General features: G+C 45.8%; 1 protein-coding gene across 1 annotated transcript in view; it reads right to left on the bottom strand.

Moving 5' to 3' along the window:
* The window catches only part of PRDM6 (PR/SET domain 6), a 98,931-nt gene extending 82,170 nt beyond the window's left edge, over window positions 1-16,761 (bottom strand). The window contains exons 1-2 of the mRNA XM_029218810.1: window positions 16,164-16,761; window positions 6,892-7,199 (exon numbers count right to left, since the gene is read on the bottom strand). Coding sequence (XP_029074643.1) covers window positions 6,892-7,199; window positions 16,164-16,761 — 906 coding nt within the window. The remainder of the gene's footprint in view (window positions 1-6,891; window positions 7,200-16,163) is intronic.
* Between the last annotated feature and the right edge of the window lie 279 nt (window positions 16,762-17,040).

Below are 17,040 nucleotides of genomic sequence, written 5' to 3'. Positions count from 1 at the left end.
AATCCTTGCATACAGCATTTTAATGGATTCCTCCATTTTAATGCTGATGCCTTCAGAGTTAAATGAATTGTTGTCCAGGCTGTCATTACACAAAATGATAAAAACATTTGTCTGGTGGGGAAACCTTCAGACCCTCAACCCATAATCAGTCATTAGTGACTTCCATGAAAGTTTCACCCTACTGAGCCCCAGGAAGAGCAAAAGAACGGGCTTATCTGTCTCTCTGCCTTGGTAGAAAGCCCTGTTACAGTTTTGCAACTTAAACAAATTACCTTTCACTGAACTGTAACGCACTGGATGTGTCTCCCAGTTCGGACAGCCCCATATTTTAATAGTTTTTTTTTTCTCTCTCTCCTGTCTAATGCTAGGGGCATTTTTTACCACCCAACTCAGAATCAGCAGGCTCTGCCGCTCTGAACTCCCAGATCGTGAAGCATATCGACACAATGATGCTGGACGCACTGCAGCAAATGGGTGACATCTCAACCCTTACAGGTAAATCTACAGACTCCACCTGGAAACCCAGACTGCACACTTTGCTCTTTCCCTAAGTCCACCACACAGAGATTGCTCTTCTCAGTTAAAACTTGGCCAATTGATTCCAGCCAATAGTGTGCTGTCAGTACTTTACTTACTGCTCAATCTCACTAACCTGACATTTATGGTGCACTGATTGGCCTCTGTCAGTGGTGCTGGTTGTAAATTCACTTTGAAAAGCTTTGTGTTAACAGCCTTCAACCAGGCTCCAAGAAGAGTACGAACAGGCAGCCTGACAATTGCTCGACCTCCTGCCCTTATTACAGTGAGTAAATCAGGGTTTGAGCCATTAGGCTGGAGCCTGGGGCCTACACAAAAAGGACTGACATGACAAAAGGTCAACCTCTGTCACACATGTGTAACAATTTGGATAATGGAATTCTGTAACTTATCTGAGCGAGGTGGCAAATGCTTACAAGGAAAAGTATACGCTGTTCTGGCTGCTCTGGCTTTTATGCTAAGTAGTTATACCGGAGTCTGTATTTCTTGTGTAAATACACAAGGAATGTCTGAACTCATGAAATTGTGGAGTATATATGATTCTAAAAAAGAAAAAGAAAAAAGGAGAGCAAGGCAGTTTCATAGTGGTCCCATGCACAGCACTTTTTAGAAAAGCCAAACACCAATGTATCACATCCACCCTCTGAGAAAAGAGGATTTTGATACTGTGGACATGATTCCTCAGCTGAGTAATAGGCAGTTTTCCGTATTCAACCAAAAACGTTTAAAACTCATAATATTATACAACAACTACACGTGGTTTCTGGGTAACACAGTAGATTTCCTTGAATAATTAAAACTGCCTTAATTGACAGTGAAATTAAAAGGCTCCCCTGCAGGTTTCTCTGACCCAGTGTTACCAAAATCACATTTTCATCAGATCACTTGCTGCCACGCAGTGATTGGGGACAGCAGATTTCATCTGTCCAGTAACCTCTGCAATTCTGATTTTAATTTCCATACCCTATTTTTAAGGCAGTGTGGAAAAAGGAAAAAAATTATACAATGTAAGAAAATAGGCAGTTATGGACCAGGAAATACTTGTGAATTACTTTCTTCACATGGACAAAATGCTATCAAAAGAAGCAATCTGTAAACAATAGATAAACTGCACTGACCAATGAGAAAAATAGTCCTGCAGATACAGAACACATCATTCTTTATAAAGTACTTGCAACTGAAACACGGTAGTGTCACATGCATATTTGGATTAAACTTCACTAACATGAGAATTTCCAAATGGCTGTTATAATTTTTTTTAAAGCAGAGTCATTTTTGGACTTAGAAAACCAAGGGTGGCATTTGGTACATAAACCAAGAGGACCAGGACTTTAAATGGACCTTTTCAAAGCCAACTTTAAGTACTAAGTTTTGATTTTTAACACAATTCTGGAAACCATTTCAAGAGGCGGCAGATGGTTTTACAGTTTATGTAAAACTACAAAATGCTCACACTCGATCAAATGGGCACCACTATAAAAGATATCTTCAAATCAAATGAGGCAAAGCCAAAGAGATGCACCAGCTGTTACTCTGCATAATTAAAAACATAATAGTAACTTGACTATGGTTTATTTTGAAGGAGACATTACTTTGATTTCATGGAGTTGATATATTCAAAACTAAAATGACAAGCACTCTGCTATATTAAATGATAAATTGCTAAGAAACACAATTTTTACTTCAATATAGCTGTGACAGCCGCATAATTCTGTACCCTGGTGTTTTGGTGAATAAGGCCAAAATGAGCCCAGGTCTATAAAGCAAAATATGGAGTATACAGTTACAGCACTATCACTGGAACAATTTTTAAGTGATTTTAATTGAATTTAAAAATGATTTTTATTGAATTTAAAATTATTATTTTCAAGTGATTTTTTTCAACATCTAAATATATACAAATGGGTACAGTACTATAGATGGATTGGGGTCGCTTATGGAAACATACATAATACACTTAAAATATGAAATCAATTCATTTCCTTCTAGTACCAATTACCTGTGATGGCTTTGAAATATAAACATTTAGCAGCATGTAATGTATTTTTAAAATTGGTTTTCATTAATGTCTTTTGACCTAAGTTAAATAGTAATGATGAAAAATAGACCATTTGCTTCAAAGTAAAACTCTTATTAAATCTAAAATATTATGGCACAAAATCAAACCACAAAAAGGACCACATTATGTTATACCCCTTGATTTTCTTAAGAAAAATAATGAAGCTTTCTACGTAGTGCAATTGAAAATGAGACACTCAAATTTTACTCAGGCAAAGAGAAATTCTGTAAAATTAGTACCTTGACTGTAATCCTAACAAGTTACTGCATTATTTCAATTAACAGAAAAACTTTTCTAGGGTGAAAATAAGTGCAATTTATTTTGTCAATGTTGGTAAAATTTCTTGTCAAATCAGACTTTGAGTTGAAAGGCTTGAGTAATTCTAGGCTATCTTAAACTGTAACTTAATTTTAAATTTCCGTATTTTCTTCCAGTAGAATTTAAAGTATACACCATGTACATTCCTCAGGTCCAATCGTATTAAATTCTGATGTTAAGCAGAAAGGGGAAACCATGTACGACTAGATTAATTTATCTCAAGGGAAAAGGGGCACATTAATAATTGAGATAATGTTTTCATAAATGTTGGAATCAAATGTGCCTTCTCACTTCTTTATTAGAAAACACATTAAGACAAAATTATCTCACTCTCATCAATAAGACCTAATTGCTGAGAAAGACTATGCTTTCTTTGCAAAATATTCAGAAAGATCTTTCCCGTCATGGCCAAATAGCTAGAAATATATCATGCATCCAAGTCTTGCTGGAATACAGGTATATAAGCAAGGCAAGTGATTGTTTAATCCATCCTGTAATATTTCTGTTTTAAAGTATCTGAGCTTACTATTTTTTTGTAAAACACATTAAAATTCTGATTCTAAAAGAAATTGGCCCAAAAAAGGACTAATAATTTGGCTTTTAGCTTGTTAACCTCCTTAAACTACAAATACCCAAAAGAGTCAAAACATAATGAAGGTAATGGCATGATATTAAACTTTCTTTAAATTGTATTTTTATGAACCAGGATTATACATAAAGAAAATATTAACTAAAAGATGATAGCACACTTACAAACCAATCAAACAAGCTCTCCGTAAATGATATATGTTAAATATTTAAAAAGTCATTTTTCTACAAAAAACAAAAAGAGCCTTTAATGCTTCAACAAAAGGAGTAAAGTGAATCTGATTGTTTCTGTAATAAGCCTTCATGTGTATAATAAAGTACAACCTTACTAAAAACAATGAACTGTAAACTGAAACAAAAATCCATCGTCTACTTGGAAACAGTGACTAGCAATCCATTTATTGTACTGAAATAAAGATAAGTAACCTTGGTAAGATCCATCAGGACCTGAGTATTGAACTCTAAATATAAAGACATTTCTTCACCTGCAAGTGACTTGAAAAAACATGTGAGAAAGAGAAACGATTCCAGTTGACTTTTAAAATGAAATAGTAATGATCGATTGCTTTTAATTTTTTCAAGATCTGCTTTATGTCGATCTGATAGTCTGGAAGATATCTTTAAAAGTATGTTTTCAAAATGGATAATTATTACATGAGTCATTAAACAATTATTGCCAAAAGTTTCCTATAGACCTACAGTGTATTCCAATTACTGATTCTTTCTAATATAAAAAATATAATAATTAAAATTTTTTCACAATAAAATTTAGATTTGAAAGGAAAGACTAAAATCTGAGGAACAATCCCACATTTAGAATTTTCTGTTATAAATATAACAATTCAAATGGTCACATTTTATAAAAATAATAAATTATAATGCTTAAAAATTAAAAATAAATTTACACTTCATATCTTAAAAATAATTATACTAGTAAAACTCTGAAACCTATTAAATAAGTATTTTATCTTACACATGGACATTGGCACTAAGTTACCTGACCCTGGTCGGTTACATTTATATGATCTCCCAGGAGTCTGATACATATTACATGGCCTCAGTTTTAATATCCCTTCAATCCCCTAAATGCATGTTATTGTAACTATTCTTACAGATGATAAAAATAAACAGATTATGTCCTTTTTAGAAGTAGATCATTCAAGCATAAACTCAGCAAGTCTTTTTTTGTAACACAGAACCAAGTCTATGTACCACCCCCCAACACACTCAACTCACATACCCTAAACAACAGGTAAAACTCACTTTATATCCACCGAAGTATCATCAACAACAACAAACTAATTAAATTCCCCAGTCTCTTTGCTACAACAGAATTTTAACTTCATCAAGTACAAGTAAAGGTGCAGAAAAAAGGCTCCACAGTTTTCAGTATTGCTATACATCATCATATTCTATCTGTACAGTGGTCTCCTGCCAACATCCCAATCATTCAAAGCCTTTTAGGAAAACAAAAACCAACAACCACAATAAGCTATGGGATTTTTTTCATATTTGTGGCTTTGTCCCCTGGCACTCTAAAAATAGACAGGCACTAAACCCAAGGCATCAGAGGGCAACGTAATAGTGCTCAGTTTTAACATTTTCAGATAGAACAAATCTGTACCACTAAGCAATTGCTTTGCGATTTCCTCAGAAAAGTACTGGCAGATCTTTAACTGTATGGTATAGAGTTCCTAATAATACCACTGGAACAAGAAAAGTGACTGGAATTGTTTTATAAACTTGAAACCACAGTGGAGGTAACAACTAATTAGTCAAAAACAAAAACCAACTAGAAAATATTTCAAAACCAGATGCTTTATTTCCCACATGTCAGTTTTTCCTATCCAAAAGCTCTAAAGTCTAACTTGACTCAATGTATTGACCATTTTCTCCTGCCCCATTTCCCTATATAAAATTTGTTTAAAAAAAAAAAAACTATTTGGCAACATAAATATGCCTCATTTTTCCTCATTCAAGAATTCTATTCTGAAAGATTAAAAATGTATAATTGTTTTCCAGTAATAATTTCACAATAGTTTAGGCGTGAAATGGAACCTGGGAGCCTGGGCACAGTGCAGTGCACCAGTGGATAACTGTAGGGTACACAGTCCAGTGGCCACCATGTGGTCATCTTGGGCTGCTTGGCTATGAGCTCATAGGTTTAGTTCCTCCCCTTTAATCAAAGGCAGCTCTGCAGACACAGGCCTTAGTACCCACTGCCAACAGTCATACAAGCATTCTGGAGACCAGGTTATAGTGCTGGCCAGAGTGGGTGCTCAGCAAAATCTGAGTGGATTATTGAATCGCATGAGTTAGTGACTATAAGGCAACTTGCAGTGAAAAATGATCATCTTGCAGGCTACTGAGCCAAGAGTGGGGGGCAAGCTATTGCAGAAATGAGCCATTAATGGAGCCTTAAGGTCCATGCCAACTTGGCCCCTGCATTTAAAAAAGTTTGTCTTCTGGCAAATCCCACTCCATTATATTGCCTGGCCTCAGTCAGATGTACATACTGCTTAAGAGTAAGACTTCTGGCACTTTATTTTCATAAATAACTCTCCATGGTGGGAGTATCTAAAATTGTTGTGGGGGAAACCTACATTAAGGGTCTGTCTCTTCCGGAATGGACCTCAATAATCAACCATGAAGATCTGAGGCAAATCTCAGGTTAACAGTTTTCAGATACGTTGTTGACTTTTAAGTAATAGCATCAGGTAAAATTGTACCACTGAAGTACTATCAATTGGGTTATAACCAAACTGCCCAGAGTTTTCCTCCAGTACCTTGTTGAAGACTGAATAACTGTACTTTGTCAGAGAAGTAGAATTTGTGGTATCTGATTCACAGTATGATTTTGCTTTACTTTGGGCACTTTGAAAGTTGTGAAACATGTTACAGTCTCTCACATTCAGCGTTTACCAAATTGTTTTTATCTGAGAAAATGAACCTGACTCTCCTTCCTCCTGTTTATGCTTATGTTCCTTCTTGCCCAGTGGGCAAAAACAAAAACAACATGTTGGAAGAGCTTAAAATAGGACACAAAATTCACCTAGCTCACATCCCAATGCCCAGCCTCTTCTGTTCTATCTCCTCAGGTGTTTCTCTTTTTCTCAAGATCAAGGGAGACAACAGTCAAATCTATCACAGCTAGAATGGAAGCTTGTTATGGTGATTCCATCTTCAGAAACCTGTAAGCCCTGTCTTCCTGGCTGGGTTGCTGTAGTGCTGGGCCTGGCTCTGCACCTCTTCACTGCAGGTGCTGCAAATACCAGGCATCTGCGTGACCAGAGAAATCGAGCCTCCACTACCCTCTGGGGAACAAGGGAGGCTCTTTGCCGGCCAAAGCTCCAGCTGGGTGGCAAGGTTCTCGGTGGCGGCCCACTTACCTCCCAGAGATGCTGCGTGTTCCTCACGGCGCCGGCCTGCACCTTCTCCGGCGGCAGGAGCACGCCCTGGAAGGGCCCAATCCAGGTGCCCTGCTGGATTCTCTGCGCCGCGCAGATGCCGTAGGCCAGGCCGGGCACGGTGCTGGTGCACAGACACACCTCCCGTGGCAAGTCCCGAAGCCACTCGGGCAGCTCCGGAGGGGGCGCGGCGGCCGCGGCGCTGCTGGTACCCACGAGCCGGCGCAGCGAGTGCAGCGGCCCGTGCATGGGGCACTCGCCGTTGCGGTTGTCTGCGCACATGTCGCAACCTGCCGGAGACACGCGAGAGGGAGGGAGGAAAGGGAGAGGGTTAACCCCGGGTAAACCCCGTGCCAACAGCATCCCCGCCCGGGTGAGCCACCTGCGAGGGAAGTGACGCCGGAGGGCGCCGAGGCCACTGGGAGCAGGGGGAGAGGTGACCCGACGCGCTCCCTTGGAATTCGTCGCACCCAAATCCATCTGGCACAGGGTCGAGGCCCCGGGCGCCTCCAAAAGCCTCCCGAGTTGGGTGCGGACGGCGTTGTCGTCTCCAAGGAACCGATGGCTCTCGGCTTTTCTCCCCGGGCCTCTGCCCCTTTCTCTCCCTCTTCCCTTCTGCCTCTAGCTCCCTCTGACCCTCTCCCCTGTTCCCTCGGGTTCTCTCTCTCAGTGGTGTTTCAAAGTGTATTTATCATTGTACCAAGAGAAAAGGCGGTCTCTCGACCAACCTGATATCTCGGAGAGATTCTACCTTGGTCGCCAGGGTATGTCTGGTTTTCCTTTCTTTACAGTTATAGAAGAGACTTTCAAAATCACCACAGCAGAAGGGCGATCGGTCCGTCGCTGCACGCCATCCCCACTCCTCGACCCACGCTCCCCTCCCGCGAGAACGTCCACGCAAGTGGGCGGAGCCAGCCTTGGCCCCGCGGAGCCCCAGTTCTAGACCCCGGCCACAGAGGGCGCACTGGCGCTAGGGTCTCTCGAGCGCCCCGGAAGCGCCCGCTCTGGGCACTCCGGCCAGGTGGGGAAGGGTAGGGAAAGGGGGTGCTGTTCTGTCGGGTTTGGGGTGCCCTGTGCTTGCGTGCAAGCTCTTCCCGGAAGCCCGCCCCCAAAAAAACCAACAGCAAATTTAACGATCAAGATAATGGGTCTTTAATGATGAGGATAAAGGTTCAATGGAGAGGGCCCCAAATCCTGCCCAGACGGTTGAGCCCGAGGCTAAATGCAATTATTTTGCGTTATAAATTAAGTGAGAGCTGTAGTAAAGCCTACTCTCTCCTATGTTCCTCAGAGCAGCCGGCGCGCGAGGGGACCCCCACCCTCTGGGGCGGCCGGCCGTGGACCCCCAGTGTCCCTCGACTCAAACTGGTCAGGAACAGGTCAAGCAGCCGCGGGAAGCAGGCCCGCGGCGACCATGCTGTCGGATCGCAGCGCCCTCCGGGTTATTAATGGGCCTGGCGGAGCCGCCGTGTCTGCGCCCTGGCCTGGCGGACCGGCCTCTGGGAGGCGGCCTCGGCGCCCGCCGGCGAAACCAGCCTCCCTGGCCCAGCTTCCCTGGGGAGCCACGGCGCCCCTGCGCAACAGAGCCCTGTGGCACTGGGCCTGATATCGGGCGAGCCCCGACTGGCGGAGATGGCAAGAGCTGGGCACCAGCGGATGCGCCAGCGCTAGGCGGCGGGTCCCCCTCTGGGCTCCTGCGCCCAGCCTTGGTCACAGCTAGTCCTGGTGGATCGCCCTGGGTGTGCCCTATCCGTGCTTGAACAACTGAAATGCCCAAAGAACTTGTGAAAAGTGAGTCACTGAGGAACCTTCGAGGAACACCTAATCGCAACCCAGCATGGTGTGCGATACCATTTTGCCATTCGCTTCACCGCGAACTGAAGGTTGACTAGGTGAGTATCCTATTGCAGTGAAGAAGGGCTCCAGCCCACGGCGCCTTCCCCTCCGGCAGCTACTCCTCCACTTCCCCCAAAAGAGCCCAGGGAATGAGGGGACCTTTGACGTCACTCTTGAGGGTGTCCCCAGGCCTCTCAATTGAAAAGTAGCAACCTGTTTCTGCAGGTAGTGAAGTGGCCATGCCTCCTGGACCTCCATCACACAAAGGACCCCTCTTTCAGCAAGACAAACTAATGTCAAAACTGTGCCAGGCTCTGCTTTTGACCCTAGGGCTAGATGGAAGGAGGCAGTCTCACCGTAAGTCAACTCCTCCAGAATGCAGACACTTCACACACCCTCTCAAGCTTCTGATTGTGAAAACAAAAACCTTAAGATAAAGGGGGGATAGAAGGAAAGACAATAAAAACTCACAATTACCAAGTGCCTACTATGTGCCAGACACCTACCTTCAACCAAACAACCACCGTATTATCTAAATATCACAATTTCCATTTTGTAGATGAGGCAACTGAGGCTTCGTGAGCAATGTAACTTGACCAAGGATCAGAAACTAGAAAGTGGCGGAGAAGGATTCACAATCAGGTCTGCCTGACTCCAAAGCCTCCAAACCTAGAGATCTAAGATTAATGAAAACTAGGAGAATTTTATATCCAAACTCATAACTCAATCAATATAAGTGAAATATTTCACTGAAGTCACTATTTGGGGGCTGCAAAACTGTTGTAGCATGATTGAACTAAAGAGATTTCTCTCTTTTTCCCACACTCTTGGGTTTGGGGAGGTTAATGTAAGAGGATGATTTGAAAAGTAAGTAGATAATGTCCATAATTTTGAATTTCAGTGCCTAACTTCAGAAATGAGCTTTCAGCACCTTAGCAAAAATAGCTTAAAACAAATGACAATAAGCAAAGGCAATATGCCCATAAAAATAAAAATAAATCACCCCAGGGAGTTAACAGACTTTCCCTTTCTGGTTGGCTCAGTGAAACAAAGGGTGAGAAGAACGAGCACTTGGTATTTCCTCCCTAACAGTCCATACCAGAGATTCTGTCAACTTACAAGATCTCCACAACCTGTAACGTCACACCCACTACATCAGCAATAAAATGAGGAAAGGTGCCAACTCCGGCCACCACCCACACAGACAACAAGCACACTCCTGTTATTTGTTATGCACGATAGAGTATGGCTAGTCCTTTCTCTAAGAAGTCCTCTAAAGTACTTCTTCAACTTATTAAATTTCATTTGTCTCCATGAAGTATTGAAATATTTAATAGCAGCATTCTGCAGAGTGACAAGCTGAGGCTCTCCCAATATGTAGAAGAACACCTGCAGGGTAGGCAAGGCCAACCCACCATCATTAGTCCATCCAGTATAGGTTTTCTTCATTTATAAACCATTTCATGCTATTTCAAAATACTCTACCTGAAAGGCTATGTCAAAATACATGTTATATCCTAACGTTACTGTTTCTTAATACAAAACTTCTGCCACTGAAAACATGTGGCTTCTGACTTATGTCTCGGGGTCCCAAAGGAGCCTGAGGACGACTAAAACAAGTAACTGATTAGCTGGGGTTGACAAATGTGGCCCAAGTGGACAAACATTCTAGCAGAGTGTTTTCTAGACAGCAAGCCACTAACACCTACATGAAAAGATTTGAGGAAAAAAGTGGGCTAGATGCCTAAACTACACATAAAAAATACGTATGTATTATATACATGATACAGCATTCCAGGCTAAACAATACATAGTACATCTATTTGTATTCATAAAGAAGAGGCAAATAAATGTTCCTATTTTCTCTTAAAATCAGGGTAAGTTTTTTCACAACTTCATAATTATTATTCATAAAATGTTGTCTACATCTGTGAGAGATATTATATTCCCCAAGCAAGATACTTCGAAATGCCATTTTAGCATTAGGGAATGTAAGAGATCATGCTCTCTTCTCTCTCTTGAATAGATCTGTTAATGCTCTTGTTTATGGGTCTCTGAGTAAGAGAAGGAGGTATCATTAAGTTATAGACTAGTTCACCCACTGGCTTCAGAAGGCCAGGCCAAGTGGAGTGAAGACCAGACTCTCACTCTTCCCTCCTTATCCTTCTGTATTGTTCGAATGTTTTTACAAGGGCACGTGCGACTTGTGTAATTGAAAATGGATCTATTTTAAGGTAAAGAGGGCAAAGCAAGCCAGAGTTCTCAGGTATCTCATTTCTCGTTCTAGGAAAGGCGAAATATAAAACGTCTCAGGGCTCTTTTGCCTTTTGGAGAGGTGGGCAGGAGCGCGTGGGCGCAGGCGGAGCGGGGACCCTCGGGACGCGCCTGCCGCGCTGGGCCTTCGCTCCCCAAAGCCTCTCCGCCGCTTTCGCCTGCCCTCACGTATCCTCCGGGAAGGCAACCGAGGAGCAGCTGAAAAGCCTGTCTCCCCGCCTGGGCGGCGGTAACCGCCCGGCTATAAATTCTCTGCGACCGCCGCCGAGGTCGCGGCCTTCTGTCCCACAGGCCGAGCCGGGTGGGGGCCGGCGCCCATCGATCGCCACCCGGTGACGGCGACGCGGCCCCGGGAGTGCCGCCTGCTGGCAGCTCCGCGTGCTTCGTGGCGGGGGCACTGGGCCTTGGGGTCGCCGAGGGCGCTGGCCGACGGGGCCGAGGGCAGGCGGAGCGCTGTGGCTGGGAGTCTCTCGCACCAGAGTTCCACGTCCCCCTCCAGCCCGCACTCCCTGCTTAGCCCTCCCCGCGCCAAGCCACTGGCTGGCTGGGATGGCGGTGGACCGTGCACGGGGTGGGCGCCAGGCCCCCCAGCACTTAAGCTGTATGTTGAAGGCCTTGCCCATTTCCTGCCAGCGGGAAGGGGTCTTCTAGGCTCCCAGGAGCGGGTCTAGGAGCAAGTCTAGAGGCGAGGCAGGCCCGCTAGGGGAACCGATTGTGGTCTTATCCCCGCGGGGCGGCCCAGGTCCCAGGAACCTTCTGGGAGCCTCTCTCTAGAAGAGTTTAAGGCTTCCCTACGCGCTGGGCTTTCCCTGCTCGGCCTGGCTGCCGGCTTGGCCCTGGGACCAAGAGGGAGAGACAAAAGGGGGAGAGAAAGAAAGAGGGAGGAAATGTGGGTTTTATTTGTCTCCTGATGACTGTATTAATAAATTAAATGGCAGCGCCAGTGTGTGAGGGTGAGAGAATATTGCGCCGAGATAAACCTCGCCGGCCCCTGCCCCTGCGAGGCCGCCATATACATTGCGGAGATGATGAATAGGAGGCGCGAGAGGAGATCGAAGCGGGTGTGGGCTGGCTCCACTCTCTCCTACAAAACTATAGGGCAATTAATTGTGGCTTGTCCCCTCATCCTTCATCTTCTGGTGGCACATATCGATGGAGATTACTGCTGATGAACCGTTTTATCACCTTAAATAAACAGTCACCACCTCTTCTAACCTCAATCTAATATATGGCTCTATGTTCAGTTTCAGGGCGCTAGATAACGAATGATGTAAAATAGCTAAATTATGTGTGTTACGGGATGGGGCTGGGCGTGCGCACAAAAAGAGAGCAAAGAGAAAAAGAAAAAGAGAACAACACAAAAGCCCACACAGTGACGCCGAGCCTCCCTCCCACCGGAGACCAGGTCTGAAATCTAAGTCGCTTGCTGGCCATTGACAGCGGGGAGTAGCGCAGCGACTGTGCCTTGGCGTCAGGAGAATCCCACTGGTGGGTTACTGGGCTCGGGAGCTTCCCAAACAGGACCTGCATTTTCCAACTGGGTGGGAAGAGATTAGGGAGGGTCAGTGAACACTCGCCCTCCTTTTCTCTCTTTCCCTGACCTCTCAACCAAACAAACCCCAGATTTCCTTCTCTCCCCAATATCTCTCCTCAAACCCTTGGAAAGGATGGCACCACCAACAGGGGGGCCTCGGGCCCAACTCCAACACCTGCGCACACGCCGGTGCTGTTCCCTGCGCAGCAGGGCTCCCCGAAATACGGAGGAGATAGAGACCTCCAGCTGGGGAAGTTGCGGACTGCCCCGACTCAATTCTCCGCAGAGAGACCCCAGGCGGAATTAGTCCCCTGCTCTCTCCCAGATACGAGGGAGGAATGTCTTAACCAAAAAAAAAAAAAAAAAAAAAAAGGGGGGGGGGGATGAAAAGCTAACTGGCTCGGCCGGCTGTCTCCGAACAAACACAAACGTCCGGCGCTCCCCTTGGCCGCTGCTCAATACCTTTCAAGCGTAGTGACAGGGTCTCAAACAACGCACAGCTCCCGGAACCCGAGAAGAGGCCACCGCAACGGAGCCTGACGGAATCAATGGCTTCAGGCAAACCGGCAGCAAATGAGGGCAGTAATACAGGAGGAAGAAAGGTCCCCATCCCCCATTTGCATTACACAAGCTCCACCTGACTTTAGAGATGAAAAAAGAGGCAACTAAGTAAGCATTGAGAGCCTCAGTGGAAAGTGTACTTCAATCATAGAATAACTTCATACACGGAGTTAGTTGGATATATACTGGAAGAGCTCACCCGGGCCAGCTTGTATAGTTTCTGCTGGTTTTAAATCTTTTTATGTGTGACAGAGAGCTACAACACCCTTCACTATGGCATTTGCCATAGGTGGCAATAAAGTTTCAAGGTGAAGGTGATACTGAGTCACAGGTGTTACTGGGTTGCTGATCCCAGGCAAAAAGTTACTCTTCTAAAAGGAGAAGTACGGAGGCCCCTTTCTTTGCCTTGCAAGAAAAAGAGAATACGACTCAATACGTTTTTAAATACAAAGTAATAAAACGAAGCAATGCTGAGTGGTCACTTCACAGAATTCTTTTAGAGGGAAAGGGCAATAGACTAAAAGGAAAACTAGGATGATCTGTGCCTGATAAATTAATAGGTGCTTCCCTTCTGCCCGCCTCTCACCCCACCCCCGACCCACATACAACCTGGGAATGGGGAAAAGCTGTTATTCACCATCTTTCAAGTGATATATCAACTTTCCCTGCCAAGGGAAAAAACAGTTTCGCACTGCTTGCATTTCTGAGTTGTTCTGATCCCCTAGTTAGATTAAACTCAATCGCTTCTCACTTCATCTTTGTAAAACACATCTCATGGTTTCAAATGAATGCCTACTCTTGCCCAGAGAAGTTCCTGGAAGCATGGCAGACCTAGTCTCCCAGCATTACATGGAGAGCTACCTCAGCTTTCTATTTTCTTTCTCAGTTGCCCTTTAATTAGACAGCAATGTGAAGTGTAACTCTAATGAGACAATCTGACTTCCTTTCTCTCCTGTCCTTGCCCCTGCACTTTGCACACTGAAGCAGTCCAGTCGACTCAAAAGGAGATAGCAGAAGATTAACACAATAGGAATAATGTGAATAAATCATAATTCATTTCCTCCAGCCACGAAAAAGGGGAGCTAGACAATATACTGGTTCAATAGGCACATATTAATTAGGAATCTGTCCCAATTCTTTCTCTGATCAGTCTAGGTTTTTCTCTGGTGAAAATGTATTGAACCTCAAGATTGCACTGTAAACAGCACATGGAGCTCAGCGCACAGCCGGGGCTTTGGGGTGCACTGCTGGTGTCTTTTCCAGCACTAATTTAATTCAGAAGAAAGACTGCAAGTTTGATGAAGCACTCTCAGTCCACAGTGACTACACTTCACTTAGGAGTAAGAAATACCTTTTATGAAAGCATTTCTTATCGTTTTATTTTACATGTTTAAAGAACTGCTTTAAAAAAAACACAATCAAGAAATTCAGTAGGAGATAAGTATTTTTTGAAATTCATTAAGACAACATAGTTTTATAAAATTTTCTGGAACTCTGAAATATAGGTATTTTCTTAACTGCAGAGCAAATCTGAGTTGAAACCCTCATTTTAAACCAAATACTTTACCCTCAGACTCTAGAAAGGAAAAAAAGTAAACACAACTACTCTTTTTATTAATAATAATTATCTCCATTAGAACCATTATCTCCAACCATTATGAAAAGATTAATACACCTCAATCACTAGGGTCATGCTCAGTGTTTTTAATCAAAGTAATACATTTGGGAGTCCTTTAAATAACTACAACCTGTAGTTATTTTGCTTTTACAACGAATTAAGAAGCTCACGGATTAGTAGACATTCTGCAAGAAGGAACTTGTTCAAAATAGAATGATCATATACATTTACAATTAACTTTCCTCATACAGAAGCTAGATGAAGGAATGAGACGAAGAAAGAAGCTGAGCGCTGTTTCAAATCCCGTATTGCTTTCAACCTAACTCTTGACCTGCTTTAATGTTCTCTCCTGGGGTCTCTGGAAGTATACTTCGCATTTATCTCAACACATTAAGTGTAAACATAGCATAACTTCTGAAATTACCAAAAAGAATTGGATATAAAAAATAAATGACACATCCTTGATCTTCATTTAGAGTTTTGGTTCAAAACCTGAAAATGGAACTACACTTGGGATCAAGAGTTTGAAACTGTGAATACAGGAACAGAAGCTAGAAGAAAATTGATGTTAATTTAGGCATTTTGTCATTTATTTCGGGAAAAGAAGAGCAAGCTTCTTATACTAAATTACTGTTACCCTCATTTAAAAAAATACGCTAAGCCAACAAGCGTGGCTACGGACTGTAAACGTTTGCAGGGTGCAGGGTGCACGGAGAATGCGGGATCCGCAGGGAACGACCCTGCCCTGAAGTCGGAAATGTTTTCTCACTAAGCAACTGGCATTCTTTTTCTCTTCCTTCTTCTCTAAAATAAATAGTAAACCTAAGAATAATGCCTGCCTGCAGGGAGAGACTGACCCAGTGTCATCCAAAACTCCTACTCCAGCGAGGCCGGGCCAGCAAGCAGCTCCCGGCCGGTCCCCCGACAACCCCGCGGTCCGAAAATGAGCTGACGCAGTTAACCCCAGAGGTAAAATAGCGAAAAGGAGAAATTAGCTCTGGAATCCACGCTCCCCAGGACCGCTGACAGTCCCTGCCCTGTCCCCTCTAAGGCCAGGCCGGGCCGGTCCCCGGACACTCCCATCGCGCGCCGCTAGTACCCGCCCCGCACGAGGCGAAGTACGCCGCGGGAGGGCTGTGATCTGTACTCTCCGGTCCGCGAGCAACTTGGGTCTTAAAGATTCGGAGCTGGGAAGCAGGGAATGGGAGGAGGGGGAAGAGGTAACCCAGAGGTGTCACCCGGCCGTCCCAACCGTTCTCCTTCCTTCTCTAACCCATAAAACTTTGGTTACAGTGGTCTGAGAGGTGCGGGCCCGCGGCCTGGAAAGCCCACAAGCCGGTGTCCCCCTCATTCGACCTGCCTCCCGGACCGGCGCCCGCGCTCGACGGAGCCAGCGCCCCGAAAAAGAGCGCGCGGGCTGCTGCTACGTACGGTTGTTGGGGTCGCTGGTGTGCTGGTTGAGCGGGATGATCTCCATGCGCTGCTGGCCGTACAGGTAATAGTCCAGCTCCTCTGCGCTGCAGCGGAAGCGCGGGGCGCCCCGGACATCCCCGACGACGCCGCCGCCGCCGCCGCAGCCGCCGCCTCCGCCTCCGCACTTGGAGGGCCCCGGGCCCGAGACGGCGCCGAGGCACAGGTCCTTGGAGGGCAGCGGCTCCGCGGCGACGGCCAGAGGCGCGAACACTGGCAGCTGCGCCACGGGCAGGGCCGAGAGACCGGCCAGCGCGGCGGCGGCGGCGGCCGCCGCGGCGCAGGAGGAGGCAGAGGAGGCCGAGGTGGAGGAGGAAGCCGGAGTGGAGGAGGCGGAGGAGAGCGAGGCGGGCCGTGGGCGCAGGCTGTCCGGCTGGGGCTCAGTGCGCTCCGGGGGGGGCGGCGGCTGGAGAGGCTGCGGTGCGCCCAGGGGACCCGCGGCACCGCCGCCCTTGAGCGGGCCGCCGCCGCTGTGCGGGAAGAGTTGCTGCCAGTGCTGCAGATAAGCTGGGTCCACTTTGAGGAATGCCGAGCCGCCGGGGTCTCCGGGCTTCAGCATGTCCGACGCTTCAAACTGGGGGCAGAGGGCAAAGAGGAGGGTGCGCGTGAGCCGGACTCAGGGCCTGGTGCGAGAGGGGCGGGGAAGACCGCCGCCAAGACACTGGAGCGAGAGTTTTGAGTCCTTGGCTCCGCCGGCGGCAACCCAGTTCGGAGGCTCCCTCCTCCCAATTCGGCTGGGGCGCAAAGTTTACTCTGAAGCCGCAGCGCCGCGCGGGGGGAGCTGTATGCACCCTGCCTTGCCTCCCAGCCCGAGGCGCCCAGCGCCCACCCGGCACTG

Source organism: Monodon monoceros, unplaced genomic scaffold, assembly GCF_005190385.1.
Source record: "Monodon monoceros isolate NGI ecotype Baffin Bay Population unplaced genomic scaffold, NGI_Narwhal_1 Super_Scaffold_12, whole genome shotgun sequence".
NCBI classification, from domain to species: Eukaryota; Metazoa; Chordata; class Mammalia; order Artiodactyla; family Monodontidae; genus Monodon; species Monodon monoceros.
This window is presented reverse-complemented; position numbering and strand designations above follow the sequence as displayed.